General features: G+C 42.1%; 1 protein-coding gene across 1 annotated transcript in view; it reads right to left on the bottom strand.

Moving 5' to 3' along the window:
• Nucleotides 1-20673, bottom strand: part of SH3RF3 (SH3 domain containing ring finger 3) — a 100044-nt gene that overhangs the window by 52267 nt on the left and 27104 nt on the right. The window contains exons 2-3 of the mRNA XM_033146392.1: nucleotides 10768-11043; nucleotides 3255-3350 (exon numbers count right to left, since the gene is read on the bottom strand). Coding sequence (XP_033002283.1) covers nucleotides 3255-3350; nucleotides 10768-11043 — 372 coding nt within the window. The remainder of the gene's footprint in view (nucleotides 1-3254; nucleotides 3351-10767; nucleotides 11044-20673) is intronic.

Below are 20673 nucleotides of genomic sequence, written 5' to 3'. Positions count from 1 at the left end.
TCAGAAACTAAAAATAAAAATAAAAGTGCAGAGCCTTCATGTGTGGAAAATTATCCCTCTCTAACTCCTGGAGCTGTTCTCTAACTCCTGGAGAACAATGAGGAAAGCAATGAAGAGGAAGAATTAGGGCTTATATAGACTTACCTTTTGCCCTGCTCTTTCCAGGCACAGACCCGTACTTAAAAGCTCTGCGCCTGAGTGGTTTGGGGCTCCCTTTTGCCCTGCAAAAAACTGCTCTTTAATGCTCAATCAGAGCAAACATCAATCCAGGTTTTCCATGGATTGTCCCTGTCCGTGTGGGTCCCCTCATGAGATCACAGCATGCAGATTAAGAACCAGGAGCAGCTGGCATAGTGAGATGGCACTGCACTTAACAGGGCATTGTGGGAGTGGGTGGTGGCAAAGGTGCAAGCACAGGAAATTTGATGCTCCTCTGCAGCCCTGATCTCGCTGCTGCCTGCAGTGGTACAATGGGTGTGTGTGTGGCTCTGTGCCCCCGACCAGCAGTTCCTACTGCTCCTTTTAAGGGTGCTTTACTGTCTTAGATCTGTGTCTCCCTGATTCACACTTGTCTGCCCTACAACCCTGTGGATAAGTACAGCGTGAGACTCTTAGTCTCAGGGCTGTGGGTTCAAGTCCCACAATTAGGTAAAAGATTCCTGCATTGCAGGGGGTTGGACTAGATAATCCTTGTGGTCCCTTCCAACTCTACAATTCTATAAGAAAGTGTCAAACTTACCATTATCTTTTCTTCTTTGTCTCGGGATTATCTCTTCAGAAGAGAGAGACTGGCAGTACAGGAGGACTGAAGGTAAGCGTCTGGAGAAAAATGCGCCCTGAAAAAAAATCTCTCTATTTCCCAGATGTGAGTTTGTACACATCTTGCTTCGAAATGTGAAAAGTACCACTAAAGACAGAGGCCTTATGATCATGATTGCATTAGTCAGTGTCAAAATGAGTTAAGATGGGTAGCAGACCTCATGCCTTCAGTTCCCAGAATGTTTTTGACTGCAAATTCCTCTCAAGATTGCTTTACACTAGTAATAAGTTTAGTCCTGGTGCACTGACTGAATATAAATGCAGCAGCTAAGGGAATCCCACTGTGTATCATTTAATCAGATAATCTGCCTGCATCTAACATCATGAGACGAGAACATCACCAGCCATTTAGCTTCCGTAAGCAGTCCATGTTTCAACAACAGTTACTAAATCCTTATTTTAAAATTATACCTCTTGTCAGTTGAGGAATTTATATCCGCAGTGCTTTATTTAAGATTGGCTACTCCTGCAGTTAATAATCATACAGCTGGTAAACTACTTTTTTTCTCTCCTTCCTGGCTTTTTGGAGAGGGCTGTGACACTGGAAAAGCCTTATTTCTGAGGTTACTGTCAGGTTACTTTGGCTCATTATGGATGGACACGACCCTCATTTTGGTACAACCAGCATAAATCAGAAATGGTAGTAGTGGTTCAAGTCAGAAACATGCCCATAACAGAGTGGTCATAGAATCTTTCTGTACTGAAATGTGCTTTTTCATAGAATTGTAGAGTTGGAAGGTATTCCAAGGGTCGACTAGTCCAAACTCCTGCAATGCAGTAATCTTTCACCCAACATGGGGATTGAAGCCACGGCCCTGAGATTAAGAGTCTCATGCTCTACTGACTGAGCTATGTTGCAGCTTCAGCTCCCGTCAGCCCCAGCCAGGCCAAGGGTCAAGGATGATGGGATATGTAGTCCATCGACATCTGGAGGCCCACACGCTCCTTACCGATGCTTTGAACGGACGTGTGCGCTCATGCATACTTCCTCCAGGAAAGCTGTATAAACAAGCTGTCCATACCACTGGTTTTACACTTAATATTTCACAAAATGAATTCCCTTGCATCCTTGTTTTGGGGGGTGGGTGGGAGCCACCACAGAAAACTGAAAGATGCGAGGCATTAAACATTCCGCACTGAAATACCATTAAGCTATAATAATTTCTGCACTGTTGCAAGCCTACAGTGAAGGGTTGAAGAGTAAAGGCAGAGAGCTGCAAGGAGCCTCAAAGGTCATCAATCCAAGTCCCTGTAGAATTTACTTGATTAAAGCCACACCCACCAGATGCTCATTTAGGCTCCATGCCTGCGTGATCTTGGCAACATCAAGCATCCAATCCATATGGTCAGGACTGCATGCTACAGCAGTAATGTCTGCAAGCTAGAATAACATGGTTTGGATGAATTGTGTGGATAGTTCCCATAACCAACACTGCATTTCAATTATTTCATTGTAATATATACTATAGATAACACCTCCAGTTATTTTATGAGACTGATAATACGTAATATGGATGCATGCAGGATGTTTGGTTTTTTTTTGTAGCATCCATATGATGTGTTGACATTCCTACTCTCTCTTAATATGGAATTACCATTCAGAAAAAAAGGAAAAATCTGGCAAGTTAAAGAAAATTGTTGCCAATGACTTGTTTGCAATATCATATTACCGGTATAATATGAAACCCCCATCTAGAAGCCTAATTTGTTATAGTCAATATTCTTTACACATTATAGGAATGCATCCTTCTGGGAATCAATCACTTAACTTGGCCAAACCATGTCATCACTACTTGCATACATCACCAATGCAGGAAGAAGCCCCTGTTGTGTGCCTTGGGTCACCACAGGCTACTGCACCATCCAGAAACTGCAACTGGGCCATGCCTTCCACTTGTGTTCCTGGCTATGTAAGCAAACAGATCCTAGGTAACAGCATTTCTAACCCATAAAATTAGAGGACTAGCTTGGCTAGCAAGAATTCCGGTATTACACAGAAGCCACCAGTTGGGTCAGGAGATGATCAAACAGTATGTGAGAGACTTGTGCAAATGGAATACAATGGGGATTTTTTTTTGGGGGGGGGGCAACATGCATTTCCATTCTACAGTGGCTGCAAATCAAACGAAGTTTTTGCTGTGATTGTAGTCTCCCATTTCCCACATGTATCAACTGAGATTAAGCTATAAATACTATAAACAGAAAAGCCTCTGACAATTTTCATGAGCATACTGGCTGCATGGATTTCAGTTACACTGAGCAATATTTTCTTTTTTCAGCAGAGGATCGATATCAGAGCTTCATTATAATTCTATGCTTCCTCCCCCCCCAAAAAAAACCCCATCCAAAGGGCTTTGCATCTCACTTTTCCCCCTTTTTATTACAGTAAACAGCTTTGTTTCTCAGTAACCAACCACATGACAATCTGATCTTACCTCTACATAGAGGATAGGAAATATTCCAATCTTATCTCCCAGCATTCCTTCCGCCCAATTATCATCTACTCTCCTGATGACAGTCAAAATTTCATCCTAAAAAAAAAGACAGAGATCAATCACATCATAATATACAAATAGGCAGATTTTCACACTTTGTTTCCATGGGGGGGGGGATGTGCCCTATAAATCACCCACAAAGCAAAACAAAAGAAAGCTCTCCAAGTAGCAACCAGGTCTTCCATAAAGGGAAGACACGGTTAGTTATACTTTTCAACCTACTTTTCCAACTGTTAATCCAATGGGAAGACCATAGACTAATTATTAGCATTATTTAGCCATTGTAAAATAGGAACAGGAATTTCTGTAAGATACACAATATTAGTCACCTTAACGTTTGTTTTTTTAACACAATTTATATACCACTCAAAGAGGTTTGCAACAATGTATTTGTAGTGTTTTCTAGCAGAGATAGAGATACCTCCGGGTATAGGGCGGTATATAAATTCAATCAATCAATCAAATTACCAAACACCATGAACATCAGCCAATATGGCCATTAGCCAAGGATAATGGGAGGGTGTGGTCCAACTGCAACTGGAGGGTCATAGGTTCTCCCTCCTTGCCATTTATTTTATTGAATGTTGGTGATGTGTCTCACTTGATAGAAAAAGAATGGATCACCCATGTACACCAACCAAGGGGTTAATGTAGTGGTGGGGAACCTGTGACTCTCTAGACCAGGGGTGTCAAACTCAAATTCATTGGGGGCCGCATCAGCAGTTTGGTCACCCTCAAAGGGCCGGTTGTATCTGTAGGACTATGTGTCCACTCTTTATTATCATAAATTATTGTCACTGCATTCAATTATTACTCTTTTTTGTAATAATGTAAGTAATAATGTCGCGCGTGTGCACTCCGTCGCTGGGCTCCCGCTGCTGCTGCCGCTTCCGCAGCGACTTTGTGAGCCCTCTGAGTGAAAATGCGGCTTGGGGGCAGCTGCCGATCGCACGCGGCAGCCCCCCCCAAGCCGCTTTTTCATTCAGAGGGCTCGCAACACGGGCCACATGACGAGGTCTGGCGGGCCGGATTCGGCCCGCGGACCTTGTGTTTGACACCCGTGCTCTAGACATTCATTCATTCATTCACTGCCCTTCATTTGAGGCTCATAGGACGCTTTACAATATAAAAACACAAAAAATGCATAACATAGTAACAAACAAACACCACAGTTTAAAAGGCCATGTATTGTTTAAACAAAATAAAAAATTCTTTCCAGTAGCACCTTAGAGACCAACTAAGTTTGTTCTTGGTATGAGCTTTCGTACCAAGAACAAACTTATGAGCTCATACCAAGAACAAACTTAGTTGGTCTCTAAGGTGCTACTGGAAAGAATTTTTTATTTTGTTTTGACTATGGCAGACCAACACGGCTATCCACCTGTAACTGGATGTATTGTTTAATTAGCCAAAGGCCTGGGAGAAGAGGAATGCTTTTTCCTGGCACCTAAAGATGTATAATGAAGGTGCCAGGCGAGCCTCCCTGGGGAGAGCATTCCACAAACGGGGAGTCATTGCAGAAAAGGGAGGGAAGGAGGGAGGAAAGCACAAACTTGCAGAAATTATTGGCCCCCCCCAAAGGGACCAGGGCCCCATAGAGTTGGCACCTATGAAAGGAACCATGTGCCAGGTTATATATGAAGCAAGCGCACTGTAACTTGATCCTGCACCAATACTACAATTTCTAGTATGAACAAAGACTTTCCATTGACTTGAAAGTGTAAAAGAATTACATTGTATAAGTAATCTATATCTAAATATCCCTATTATTACTTGTTTCCCAAGATAAAAATGAATTTCTGGTTGCATACACTCCACACATTTAAATAACATAGCTCCCCCCGCCAAGAATCCTGGGAACTGTAGTTTAGCCCTCATAAAGCTATGATTTCCATCACCCTTAACAGACTGGATCACAGGATTCCTTGCGGGAAAGTCATGTGCTTTAAACGCATCATGTGTATGCAGCCTGCAGCTCAGGAAATAGAAAATCTATAAGAATATATTGGTTCAAAGTGTTGACCCAAAATCTCTTTCCACTTGTTACATTTGTTTAGTTCATGCAGTCTTTCAGAAGACTGTACTCCGATAACTGAATATATTGGAAAAGGGAGACGCATTTCCCGGTTTATTCCCCCCCGCCCCTTCAAAGGCCACCGACTAAGCTGTACCTGCCCAAATCCTACTTGCACTGCAGCTGCAGAATTTGCATATATGCCTGGAGAGAAGTCAGTGGGATGACACTCACTGGAGAAAAGCACAGCTGTTGCCAGGGTTGTAAGACTGATTTGAGCATCACATTGAAAAATTCTATGGATCACTCCATGTCCTTTTCTGACTGAGAGCAGATTTGAATGTCACATTATATGTGCAAACAGCAGATGTGAGAACATTTGTCTCTGTACTTCCCCACTAATAACGTAACATGCAAATTATTGATTTATGGGTCTTGGAGCTATGTGCAATTCACACTAACAGAAACTAAAAATCTGCATCTGTCAATCCATATTTGATACTGTGGAGCATTCCAAAGAAAAGCACAGGTTTTTACCAAACTCCTTCCTGGAAAATTCTGCACAATCCTGACCCCTCCCCACCCCTTTAATTTTGCAACATTCCCTTCTTTTGCAAATGTGATGATTTGGCACAATCTGTTCTGGTTCTGCTACTCATGGACAGGGACATGGAGCACTGAATGTAGGGCAGTGAAGTACCACCCAAACCACTGGGAATCTTTCTCAGCCTTCTGTCTAGCTTCTGAGATCACAGCAGGGGTTGCCCACAAAATTTCAAGCACATATTTACAGCTGTTCCAAGTGCTAGAAACGTCAAACTAACAAAGAAAGATGAAGATTCTTGGGAAGCCAGAATGCTTGCCCAATGCCACATTTTGTGTTTGTTGTGGAATTACAGCACACACCCAGCCCATCCCTGACTGTGATCAATTTCCACAGGTTCCCAGAGTTTATCTCAAGCCATGGGTTGATTTCTGTGCATCCTGACTGGCTCTTTATGTTCATTTTTTTAAAAAAAGATTAGACAAATTCATGAAGAATATGTCTATTTGTTAGCATGCGTCCTCGGTCACATATACACACAAAAAAGTATAGATGTGTATCCAATCAACGCACCTTATAATATCTTCAGCTCAGAGTCATGGCACACCGGAGGAAGAGTTACACTGATATGAGACGGAATTACAATCAGGTGACAAACAAAAGTTTGCATGAAAACAACAAATTACCACAAAATATGGAAGCCTAACAATGATGCACGGTCAGTAGAAGGAAATATCAGTACTGTGCAAGCAGAGGGTAGCTTGGACCAATAGCTGTTTTAGTAGTTATACAGAGAGGGAGAGAGACAAGGGAATTACTGTAAGAAGTAAGAAGAGAGAAGGGCACTGGGGATCTGGCAAGCTGCATGACAGACCTCGATGTAACAGGGTGAACTTGTGCTGAGATATAGGTGACATGGGATTTGGGCAATGTGAGTGGCAGGATAGAGAGTTCGGAGAGGCTACTAGGGAAGTTACAGAGGAAGACTGAAGCACATATCTTTACCAGTTTCAGAGAGAAGGGAACCTGTGGGAGCTGCGCCTCAGTGGGTGGCTTCCATTCCCATGCAACAGTGAGGAAGCAATGCGGGCAAGTCTTTTAGGATCTCTTGAATCCTAGATGGTGCAGGCTCCAAAGAAACACAAACTTGCCTTCTCCCCGAACCCTGCTAATTGGTGAACAAAAGAGATGTCTTGAAGGAAAAGCACAGGTTCCCAACTAAACCGAGAAACAAAACAACGAAGGGTTGGGAACACTGGGGGAGAAAGAGAGTCCCTATTTGCATGTAGTCTGCCTAGTGGAGTGAGTATGAGATACAACCCACCCAAGGACCTCATCCACCCACTACAGGAAAATCCACATGTTTACCTGTGTTTAGTCTACAGACCTAACGAAGTGCAACTCCACCTATTCTTCACTACTTGCTAACCCACACAGCATATTGATTTCCATACAGCAAAAGATGGGAAACTTGTTATTTCAAATGCACCTTCCATTGTTTTGCAGGGAAACTTTATGTTCTTTCTTCTGTTTATTGCAGCCAAAAGGCTTCAGAATTAGTCACTGCCTGACAGTCTCCTCCCAAAGGTATTGTTAAGATGAGCAATTCCGTTTTATAACTACTGCCAGAAGCTATGCTGAAGATCCATAATTTCAATTAAGATTGATTTACAAAAGAAAAGGTGGGATCAGCTCTTTGTTGCGGGGGGGGGGGGGGATACATGAAATTATGTCTCAAACCCAGATATACCACATGACATGGCATGAAATAAGGTCACTTTATGGAAATATTTGAATTATGGCAGAATGGCATCATAGCATGCAGTGTTCTGCTGTCACTATTGTCAATATTTGCCAGCTGGTAATAAATGCTTGCGCCCATTTATAGCCATACAGAAAGAAAACACTCTTTTCAGGATAGATTGCTAAGGATATGATGCTGGTATTCTCGTCGTGCACAGTTATTACCAATAGAAAAATAATTCTAGCTTGATAAAGTGGGGGTGCAGGGTGGCATTCAGCATAATTACAGTTGAATACTATGCACGGTCATTCCCTCCCCCCCTTTCTGTCAGCTCTAAAATTGATCACTTGCAGAACAGGCCTATATTATATTATATTATATTATATTATATTATATTATATTATATTATATGAGTTAGTTCTAGCTTTAATTGTTGAGTAATGCTCTGAACTGTGAATGAGAAATCAGTGTTAGGAGTGCATGCCTGGCCATGCCATTTGTTACCAGCCAAAAGCTCAGAAAGGCCTGGGAAGTATCTCTTTATGGGAATCAATGTATAGGAAAGGAACGGGGTACCCGTGGCATTCCAGATATCGTATGACAGCCCTAGGCAGCAGAGTCAACAGCTAGGGATGGTCAGACAACATATGGAGAGTCACGTGAGAGGTGCATTTTGCATGGTGCTTAATTCTTGTTTTTACAATATTTCCCCAATTGCTGCTATACAGACAAACCAGCTATGCCACAGAAGAATACAAGCTCCTGCTCTTCAGTTGAGTAATTGCCTGCTATCATGTCCAGGACTATGGAAGGTGATATGATCTGAAGGTGCAGGATTTTTGAAAACAAAAGCTGATAACGAGAGCTAGGAAGCATTTTTTTAATTCAAAGGGCAACAGATTTCTATTTGCTTAATTACTGGAAGAAGAATGTGGGGGGGGGGACAACATAGAAACATGGCAAATGGGGATGGGAAAGGAAATCTGGAGCTGCCTGATCAGGAATGCGGTGGCTAGGAGGCGGATTCTGAGTTTCTGGATTGAAAGGGCTGGCCTGTATCCTACTGTAAAAGAAATAGTTGCAACGACACACCGCATTATTTTATAGTAATATGTTTCGCTAGTGAATTTGAAAGATTGGATCCTGGAATGCGTTCATTAATGTAGTCACTTCCAAATATCCCACATAACGCTTTAAGTGAATCAGATTGTGATTTAACAGAAGGCCAAACACTTCTCATACTGTTCTTATCTATGCAGGGTTTGACACATGCAACTCTACAGACTTCACTGCAGAGTCATTAATGGAAATGAGATTGAAATCCAGCCCAGGGTCTCCAGGATGCATATAAGGCCCCCTCTCTTTCCCAGCCACATCAAAATGAAAATGTGAAGCCTAAAATTCCTCTGACTGACAGAACCATATCAGTAACAACACAGAGCTTGTGCCATTCATGGTGGAGCTGAGCTAACTCACTGACTCCAGCAGTGTGTGGGATCTGGAATCCATCTAAACAGGAAGAGCTTCATCAGCAAGGTGACAGCTACAATTAGCATAGAAAAGCCTGATGAAATAAAGACAGAGTGAAGTCCCGAGATGAGAAATAGATTATCCGGCTGTCAGAGAAGACAGGAGACAAAAACACAGTTACTAGGGTGACAGGGTGCATAGTAGGAAAGAAGCTGTAGGAATAATAATAAAAGAAATGCTGTGGAGAAGCAATCAAAGTCCCCGAGGCAAAACAAAGCAGCAACTGGTAAAGGAGGATGGCAAACACGACCAAAGATGGATGAGGAAGCAGTTACAAATGCTTACTTGGAGGGGGAAAACCTTGTATTTGAAAATGACACCACATATACACAAAGGAGTAGGACAGCTGTAACGCACTGGTGGAAACAGCAGCAAGTCGTTCGTCAACTAATGTCAAAAAGTTACTCCAGGAAAGTAAAATGCAGGAATGTGTTTATGAAAATACGCCATCTCCATTATGGCTACCATAGAGAAGCAACAATATGCATAAGTGATTGGTTATTATTTAGAGAGCTGCAGCCTCCAGATACAGTGAAGCTACTGCCACCCCTCTAAATAGTTGTAGCACAGAGGGATTAGGATTAAAAGTGCCAAGGTTCCTTTAGTCACAGTGATATTCACAGACCTTTGATGAATCCTACAAATGCATCATCATATGATTATATCAGTATTTAACCATATCATGAGGAAATGTTAATTTCCCAGTGCTTTCCTCTCATGAGGGCTCTGTTCACCCAACCCCAAACTTCAGCTGTGTCATATAGCATTAAGAGTGCTGAAGTAAAGAGCTAGGCGAACATGAATCCATTCATACAGTTCCTAACAGCAGCGCTATTTTTCTAGAAAAAAAGGTGCCGGAACGCACAATGAATGCCCCTTCATTCTCTTAGAGAGGTGCCAGAACCCACCTGAGAGGTGCCAGAACTGAGTTCTGGTGAGTTCTGGCTGAGAAAAAGCCCTGCCTAACACACCTCTAACTTGCTGTTCTTACATACAGTAACTAAGATGGTGTCAGTTGTTTCCATAACTATGTTTTCTAGGCTTTGCCCTGTGGACAGTAAGGGCTAATGCAACAGCCACTCTTATTACCAATCCATTTTCAGTTTCATGAAGTAACCTATATTCAATAAAAGCTGAAGGTTAAGCTCTGAATTGAGAAGGAATTTCCTGTTTGCTGGTGAAGAACCTTTTTTCCCAGTGCACATCCTCCGTGGCCTGGATGCAGAAGTTGCTCTCTGAGGGGCTACAGACTGACAGAGCTGCCTTATAGCCAGGAGTTCAGCTTGATGGGCCTTTACTCCCTCTTCTGGGATTCTAAATTAATCCCATCCTGTCTTACGAACATAGAGTTTAAGCACCTTAACTCTCATGCATGAGAATCTGACAGGCCTAAAACCAGCTTGGACATGTCACAGAATTTCAGAGGATCCAACAATAATAATAATAATATAATATAGGAAGTATTTTTCCTTCTTCACCGTAAACACTGAGATGTACTGCTATAATAAATGAAACAAGCATGGCTGAAGGTTTTGACTCTTTTCCCGTGGTTTCCTTTGGAACAAACACATTCTGAGTCACAGAGATACTCATTAAGAGGGGAAGCAACATTTCACACTACCTTGGTGAAGGTCAAACAGTCCTTGTCTTGATCCTTGTCCTTTATTTCAAAGTCATAAAGTGCTTTGCCCTGAGGTGGAGCTGGTGGGAGGGGCTTGACACACTGGATATAGCTTGCTGGGAAAAAGCCATGATTTCCATTCAGTTCCCCGTGATACCAATTCTCGTCTACTTTTCGTCGCAGTATAATAATGTCTCCTTTGTTAAACTTGAGGTCACCAGGTTCTTTGCCTTCATAAGCGTAGAGAGCTTTTCCGTAGGGAAGCTGAGAGGAGTTCTGCAGCAACAACAAAAGGAGGATATGATGCAATGTGATTAAATCAATTATAATACTAGCATATACCCTTTTACGTTTTTATTATTATAACTTGATTTATACACTAAGCATATTTCAGCATTATTAGTTTCAAGTTTTGCTTCTTTTGGGTGGTCATACATGGCTGATCTGCTCACTGCCAGACCCAAAGCACATAGGGTTGTATTCAACTAACTTTCACTCAGGAAAGACTTATTGAAATGAATGAACCTAACTGAATCATGACCACTAATTTCAGTGGGTGTACTCTGAGTATAAGTTAGTTGACCCATGGGAAGAAAAAACTCTCACAAAAGAAGACTGACCTTTCCATCAGCAGTAGTTACTTTTATTGGCTGCTTAGTGTTACTAAAATATTTAAACATAATGCTATTTAGTTTACAATTCTATCTCCTAGTTTTTTTAACTTTTGATCTCCAAGTACACGCTTTCCCTTTCTCTTCATAATATTGCTCAATAAATGATTTACTCATGTAAATGGCACACAAACGTTCCCAAATGTTGTTACTACCCTGACTCATCCTCATGTCACAGGTTAATATACACTTCTCATGTGAAATAACATATTGGCCGCCTTGCAGATTTCTGAGGGTGGGGAATCATGCTATAGAGACACAACATAGGTACCTGGACTTCGTTTAAACTAATCCTCATTGATTAAAAAGTCAACAGTTAACAATGTTTTGCTTTGGTCTGCATGACTTTTCAGCTTGCACCCCTTTTCAATCACAGAATTAGCCTAATAAAAATTATCATCTTTAGCTCACTCGTTTTTCTATGACTAACAGAGATACAGAATTGTTTTTTTAAAACAATATGAAGGATTTCAGTTAGGACCACTACCTATATAGCAAGTTCACAATCTGGAAAATGACTGCATGGATAGTTTCAGTGACAACCAAAGAAATGCAGACACTTGTTTCATATCCTTTTATTTTCCTCCCTAATCTGTTCCTGATTTGTTTCATCCAACAAGCGTTCAGATAATGAAGACCAGATAAGCTGGCCTTGGGACTTTGGAATAGTTTATTGGTTTCAACATGAGCCTTGAAAGATTTTTATTCGGTTTGTCCTGGTACAAATAATTTTATTAAATCTTTTTTTCATGAAACAGACCACAACTGCACATCACAGTAAACCATAAACCATGGCTTACAGCCCACCTTGCTCCCACTCCTCGCTGGGAGGAAAGAAAATATAATAACTGTCTTAGAATTACGTTCAAACCTGGGGCTGTGGATTACTTCATTTCAAAAAAGCCATGAAATGAAGCCAGGGTTTGCTCTTGGTGTACCAGTCATGGTTTGTTTGAGCAAACACTGGTTCCGATGTAACTCTAAGCCAGGGGTGGTGTTTATTTCCTCCATGAACTAGTGGGAAGGAAAAATGTGGGTAAGATTTCCTTGTGGGAAATGGTCTATGGTTTAGTATAATGTGCAAATGAGTGTCATAACCAGGACTTGTATAAAGTCAATTATTAAAGTCTGTTTCAGCACACCGAAATTCTCTGTGTACCGTATTCAATATTAATTTATCAATTATCCATAAAGTGCATTCATCGCTTTTCTGCCTAGAAAGCGATCCAAGGCAATGTAAAATTCATTACAGATAAAATTAAAAACAACAACACTGAAAACTTGTAACGATAAAACAAGATGCAATAATGTTCACATGGATTGTCCCTAAGAGTCAGAGGAATACTCACTAAAAAGCAAGCAAAACCAAAACATAAAACACCCCCCTTTCAGCCAAATCCAGCTCCACTTTTATGTTGTAGCCAGTCTCTTTATCTACCGTAATTCTTACATTTCCTCAACAATGGAATACATCAACAAAAGGGGAACTATTCATTGCAGGATTGATGTGCTGGAATAGAAATGCTTGCCAGGATAGTGAAAAGAGACAAATAATCTTTGCTCATAGCTGATGTCCATTTCACATGTTACATTTTAGGTGCACATCTTAAACGTATACCTACGAATGTGTATGTATGTACATGTAATGAACAGGTGTTCGCAATCGGGCAGGTACTCTTGTCTGCATCTCAAGTGTAAACCGTGGCAAACTCTGGTATATGATGTAGAATCACAGAATCATAGAATTGTAGAGTTGGAAAGGACCCCAAGAGTCATCTAGTCCAACCCCCTGCAATGCAGGAATCTCAGCTAAAGCATCCATGACAGATGGCCATCCAACCTCTGCTTAAAAACCTCCAAGGAAGGAGAGTCCAATGTGTGAAAGGATCCTGAATAGAGGAAGCAGCAGAATCCCTACACTTCCATTACTAAACTAGCATCATGGCAGCTCATGTCACCACTGCCTCTCTCAGATGAGCAGAGCCTCTTCTCATTTATTTCCTGTAGCTGCCCTGATTTTTTTTAAAGTTTTCCAGAAAATGTAGCTTCACAATAAAGCAACTCCTCTACCCAGAAAGGGGGGGGGGAGAGTACAAGGGGAATTGATTAGTCATATTGATTCCCCCATGCATTTCTTACATTAACAAGAAATAAAACAAGAATGCCCATCTGCTATGGATTTAAGTCTGTCACAAAAATGGCAAGAGTTGGAGGGCAAGGGAGCACAGAAAAGTCACTACTCCATGTATGTCAATGTTTTCCAGCACAGTGCTGGATTCTGCAAAAGGTTTCTTTACTGTTTCAATCAATCAGTGCTGACAATAAAGCCCGAAGCATTAATAGAGAAAGAGAAAGAGAGAAGTATTTTAGCGAGGTCCTAATGATATGCTGGAAACTCAATCATTCTGCATTTATGTTTCAGCCAAATCAAACAGTAGCACTTAAGAAACTACCTGCTGGCAAATTGACAAACAACAATCACAAGGCAATTAAATGGTAACCAGAAGCCTGCAACCAGTGAATTGGGTGGTTAGTTTAAATCAATATATGAAATTTCACTCTCCACTATCTGCTGTCCTCTGCTTCTTTGGCAGCCTAGTCCACACTGGTCAGACCTCAAAAACTCTCTTGCTTATCCATCTTCTATTGTGCAACAGTGCCCAATTCCTCTTGCTCCTGACCTGATGTCAGTGCTACTTTCTCCTTGGCTTCTCTTTCTCCCACAACTCCATGTCTCCATTACCTAAAGTTACTTCTTCTGCCAGCCTCCCCTTTTGTCCCAATTCCTTTGGCCCTGTTGTTTTGGCCACCATCCTGAAGCATTCCTGTTTCTATTTTTGATTCAGTATACAGCAACTTCTGCCTTTAAATGCTAACCTGGTTTGCATGCCAGGTTTAGCACAACTGCACAAGCTGGTATTATGGGCTTCAGACAAGGAGATTGCAGCTGCTTTGCTCTGCTGCACTAAGCGATGGGTTGGTTTGGCTAACTGTCTGGGCTTGCATGCACCAGACCAACCATGAACTATAACCACGGCTTGTTCTATGGTTTATTATGGCTTGCAGTTTGCCCAGGAGAGCTAAACCACAAGTCTGTGTTTGAATACTAAGACTTAACTCAGCAAAACACAGCAGCAGAAGACCAAAACAATCTTTGCTATGGTTTATGCTAAGCCACAGTCTACTGTGAGGCAGGTGCATTGGCTCCTGGGGGCTGAGACCTTTTGGGGGGGCCCAAGGGCTACAGTCCGCTGCCCCCCATGTCCATAAAGCACAGATGCTTCTGCTGTATAGGGGAAGGAGGATCAAAGCAGCCTCCCGACTGTGGCGGCACCAAGAGGAGGCAAAGGACGAGCCACCAGCCATTGAGCCATACGGCTGCCACATTCAGCTCTGCCCCCAGCTCCTCCCAACATCCTGACACCGTGTGTGAGATGTCAGCCCCCCAATGGCCCTCACAAGCTCTGCTGCAAGATTTTGTATTGACTTTTTCTTGACTCTGTTCTAAGTTTCTTCAGCATTCATCTTTCTTTTCTTTCACTCAACCTTCCCTCTTCCTGTTAACAGTCCATTACATATGCTGCAGCTTTTCTTTAGTCAACCACCTGGTCTCTGAGCTCCTGGCTTCTTAGCTTCTCTACATTCCGGTACCTCTTTCCAGTCCTCAACCTTCATTTTTTAGCAACTGCATGAGCTTCCTTTCCTTTCACAGAAACTCCACTGCAAACCACTTTCTTTCCTGAGTAGTTGGAATGATCACGAACCAAGCAGAACCAGAGGCTTCACTTTACCAATACATATAGATACTGCAGGATCTTTCCTTGCAGAGATTAGAGAACAATACAAGGGGAAAGTTGTCAATACAGTGGTACCTTGGTTCTCAAATTTAATCTGTTCCAGGAGTCTGTTCAACTCCCAAAAGCGTTCAAAAACCAAGGAGTAGCTTCTGATTGGCTGCAGGAGCTTCCTGCATTCATTTGGAAGCTGCAGAAGCCGCGTCAGATGTTCAGCTTCCGAAAAACGTTCGCAAACCAGAACACTTACTTTCGGGTTTGCGGCGTTTGGGAGCCGATTTGTTCGACAACTAAGCTGTTCAGGAACCAAGGTCCCACTGTAATTATCCTACAGGAAGATTTTGTCCTATAATTACCATACTTTAAAATGAATATTTTCTTGAGTACTAGTATAAAGTTATTTTGTGAATTAGCTTCAAAGTTGAAATAGTGAAAGGATGTCAAAGGTTACCTTAGCTCCAGCAAGCAATGAAGATGATCTCTACCGAAAACCCCCCCAAGATCTATTCAGCACATTTCTTAATATTTCAATGCAAGTGCTTACAAAAGGTGACCTTATTGCCTTAAAAAATCAACACCAGTCAGGAATTTGAAGCAAATATTTTACGACACAGTGCAAACAATTAAGGCCGAGACACAAAGGACCATGCAAACAGTTCTAGCCACCCAAGGGGAGGCTGGGTGTGTGTGTTTGGACATTGACAGTTCCCCACCCCACATCACATGGCAAACCGCTTTGAAACTGAAGGGACTTTTGAAAGAAAAGAATCTATTCAAAGGGGATGCAGAGAGGTCATCAAACAAAATACTGAGCATGAACCATACTCTAGGGGCATACTTAACTTTTCTCTTTGAATTCTAGCCTTAGGAAATGTCAGCATTACAAATGTACACAGGTTCAAAGTATCTCCCTAACCCAGAACACTGGGAATTGTGGTTTTGAAAGGAAAGGAAGGATTCTGAACAGAGTGTCCTCACAGAACTAAGATTCCAGGAGTTCTTTCCAGTAATAAAGAGGTTTAAGCCTGAGTTAGAGCATTTACAGACACATACCACTTTTTGCTTTGACAGCTTCTGTAAAGTCATTAAAAACTTACATTGGCTGGATTCTAGTTGCTAGAAAGTGCATTAGATTTTCTTTCTTTTTTTAAGTCTCTTTCTCCTTTGGATCCAATATTAACAACCTTCACACATGACTTGAATAGTACAAAAGCAGGGCAAACACTCTTTTTACTGCAGCTTTGCATTTAACAAGGAATTCTATGCAGGTTGGTGAATAAAGGACTGATCTTCCTGTCTACTTTCTGCCCATCTGCTTGGTGTCTATGCTAGGTTGGAGGGAAGCCAATCTGTCAGATCCATCACTTCTCACTAATCTATTTGGCAGAAGGTGCCTCTCCTCCTCTTTTTTTTTGCTAGGCTACTAAAAGGCTAGTATTCTGAGTTTCCATTAGGGATGCCTCCTTCAGTATACCTGAAGGAGCATCTCCACCTGTATCATTCTGCCCGGACACTGAGGTCCAGCTCCGAAAGCCTTCTGGGAGTTCCCTCACTGCGAGAAGTGAGGTTACAGGGGACCAGGCAGAGGGCCTTCTCAGTAGTGGCGCCCTACCTGTGGAATGCCCTCCCATCAGTTGTCAAGGAAATAAACAACTATCTGACTTTTAGAAGACATCTGAAGGCAGCCCTTTTTAGGGAAGTTTTTTTTTTAAGGTTTGATGTTTTATTCTATTTTTAATCTGTTGGGAGCTGCCCAGAGTGGCTGGGGAAACCCAGCCAGATGGGCGGGGTATAAATAATAAATTATTATTATAAATTATTAATAGGAGGGTACTTCTCCTCCTCCATGGCTGGCACCGAAATGCCAAATACTAGCCTCTTGGCAGGCTAGGCCTTAAACAGTCTTATTTACAAGATCACTATTTTAAGTGCGCACATCTGCACCATTCGCAGCTCTGGAAAGGAACAAGAGGGAAGAAGAGTATTTCAAACTACTCTAGCAGAGCCAAACCACACTTCATGGGAAAGACAAAAATTAATCTACAGTGCTCCTAAACATCTCCACTGTTACTTTCTTACACAATTATGTTCTGGTATGCAAGATTGTTGTGGACAGTACTTGTGTTTCTTGGGACACATCACAGGCAGTTCTTTTGCTGTTACTTTCTACGACACCCCTGGACAATAGCAGGCATTGTTTATAGTTGTGAAATGTGAGCTTTCTCACAAGTCCCTTCTTGCAAGCTACATCCAGGAAATCAGTCCACTATTTTTCCATCCTGTGTGGTGGGACAGAGCCACCCTCCCTGCCACCAGCATCCAATGCAGACTGGTCCATTAGGGAACCTCAGTCAGCCCCCCGCCCTGCCATTGGTCAACTGGCAGGCAGGCTGCAATCCACTTCCCAGGCCTGCGTGAAGCGGGAGATGGTTCATGCAGCCCTGGAAAGACCTCTCGCCTCCAGCATGCTTGCCAGATCCTGGGCTGGCGCTGTCCCACAAAGGTGTCATTCTCTATGAGCTCAGAATCAAATTTTATTATCTTACAAGTTCCAGACCTTTTATTTTATGCATTTATTTTCACCCTGCTGTCCTCAAGGAAGACCAGGGCAGCATAGTTAAACACACTGTGCTTCTCCCTCCATTATTATCCTCACAACAACTACACTGAGAAGGAGGGAACAGGTTCTGGAGCTAACATACCACAGGTTCTGCGGCCCAGAATTAAGCTCCATTGAAACAACCACCAGCAGCCAGTTTAGAAAAATATAGAGGTGAGACAAAAAAGAAGGAAGGATGGGAAAAAGAAACCCACACGAGGGCCATCCGGCATTGAAACAACAAATGGCCAGTACAAGACATTAATAACAATTAAAACCCATAATGCTAATTTTGCGGCTCATTACTCTGAGAGCATCGCACCGATTTCTCACTCTGTGCAAGACGTGTGGCAGAACTCAGAGGAGCTTCCCCAAGTGCTGATGGATGCTCCACGCAGGCAGCCAGGACAAGGATTCAGCATATGGTTTCTGTCACGCATAACAGCTTATGGGAAATCGCATCAGCTGTATCCAGAAGGGAGAGGAGCTTTCTCACTGAAATATATATATTAAAATAATTCCAACAGGCGGAAGTCGGGGTGGGGTGGAGAGGGAAGCAGCAGGGAAGAGAAACTTGATGAATTGGAGCATTCACACCATGATATGTAGCCTTTCACGCCCGGAGCAATGATTTGAAGCAGTTCGACTGTAACTAAAAGGCACAATCATGTGATAACTGTTCAGTTACTTATGAGAAGAAGAAAAAGATGAAGAAACCGCACTAGGAATTCCAAAAGATGGAAGGAACTGATAAACGCCTCCACAGATGAAGCAGATCTCAATCGACAAATTAAGTTACATGCCCACTTGTTCAGCAGAACAATGTGCAACTTTGTTCGGCAACTTGATGGAAAGGTCAAGAAATAATGCGGTGTAGTGATTTGGTATAGATGTTGGCACTCTTGTGCCAGAACTTGCTTTGGTTCAGCTCCGTTAAGAGAAACATGGGAAGCCTGTGGTTTGACCAGTAGGATTTAAGATTCTGGGGGTTTCAGTTAAAAAGGGATCTAAATAAATACTGGAAATGCTATGTCAAATCCTATGAACTGTCAGAGCACATTTACAAAAGAATCACGTTGGTGCTCCGGTGTCTACAGTATAGAATATCTAACATGGGTATATACTGGAAAATGTTCAATGTCATGTTTTCTTGATCCTTTTTACACCACTGTATAGCCCCCGCCCCCACCCAAACATACTCTGTACCCATTTACCTACCTGCCAACTGCAGTGATCACTTCCTGAACTTGCCAAACTGGCATACAGAAGTCGATTTCACAGTAACATTCATACATCACAATTCCTTGCATGTCTATTCATTGAGTAAAATGAGGGGATTAGGGCAATGCACGTGTGTGTAGAATTGCAACCTTAGTTCTTAAAGTGCCACAGAACATTACTGTTTGTGTAACACAATGCACATTTCTTTCATGAAATTTTAATTTTGGTTCCTTTCAGCGGCATCAAAACATCTTAAAACTTTGTGCAACTTAATATCCTTTCAACATACCTATTGGCATTTATACATTCAAGGCTACTCCTGAGCCAATGTTGCATTTTTTCAGGCTCAAATGTTCTCAAATGTTATATGCATGTTATTTAAAAACACGTGCTTCCTTTCTCCTTCAGTTTTGGCTACTTTTCTAACCATGAATTTACAAGGATCTCTTCCCATAGAAAATATGTAATACAATACACCTGGTTAAACAGAGGGGTGGGCACATAGGATAAATATAACTCTCCCTGTCCCCCACCCCACCAAACTACTTTGTTGGAGTCCACAAGCTTTTATAAACTGAAAATGTCCATTACAGATACAACAGAAGAAAAATAAATTTCCTAGGTGTGGTGGCTAGAGAAATAACTTTGAGATACCCTAAAGAACTAGTGTCAAGCAATCCATACAGCTCAAAAAATATGAAAGGCGTATGACACTTCCACTTATGGCTGATTTCTCACATGCCCTTAATGGATGAAGAAATCACCATGTTCTAGACCAGAGTTTCCCAAACTTGGGTCTCCAGCTGTTTTTGGACTACAATTCCCACCATCCCTGACCACTGGTCCTGCTAGCTAGGGACGATGGGAGTTGTAGTCCAGATACAGCTGGATACCCAAGTTTGAGAAACACTGCTCTAGACTGACTCAAGGCAGAGAATTGCTGTCTTCCATCTTCAACTGCCCATCTTCCATCTGTTTAATATGTGATATAAACGCTGTGGACATTTGGAGTCAAATGAGCTTTTTGGTTTTTCAGAAACTATTGAGCATTATCTTCAGAACAACTGCATATTTGTGCAGTGATATAGCTGGAGCTTGGCTCTGTGTTTCCCGCTGGGAGATAGCTGACACTCTTAACCCAGTGCTATTACTGTTTTTTTACGCTAACAGTTCCAAGAAAAGAATGGGATGGATAAAGACTGCTATCAAAGCAGTTAACTTATTTATTAAACCGGGGAACTGTGCTGCAATGATTCTAGTGTTAGTTCAGAGGAAAATGGTGGCAGAATTGACGAGGACCACCTTTATCCATACAACTTGCAATGCACAAAGATGCAAAAATCGGGGTGGGGTGGTGTTGCCAACAACCTGGCCCATAACAAATAGCTGGTGTGCTGCACTTGTCTCCATGGACCACATGTTGTGTAGGACTACATCATCTTGCTAAAAACAGAGCTGCTTTTTATTTTATTTTAATGTTCTCTGAAACACCCTATAGTGAAGAGAAGCAGCTTTCCCGCACGTTTGGATGAACAGCTCCAGCTTGATTAGGTGGATTCTGAATGTTTACCAAGGGAGAAGTGATTGCAGAAGGCATCAAATCCACTCAAAGCTGCTTCAT

The sequence above is a fragment of the Lacerta agilis genome, chromosome 4 (genome assembly GCF_009819535.1).
Source record: "Lacerta agilis isolate rLacAgi1 chromosome 4, rLacAgi1.pri, whole genome shotgun sequence".
In the NCBI taxonomy this organism is placed as follows: domain Eukaryota; kingdom Metazoa; phylum Chordata; class Lepidosauria; order Squamata; family Lacertidae; genus Lacerta; species Lacerta agilis.
The sequence above is the reverse complement of the archived record's forward strand: the minus strand, read 5'-3'. Positions and strand labels throughout refer to the sequence as shown.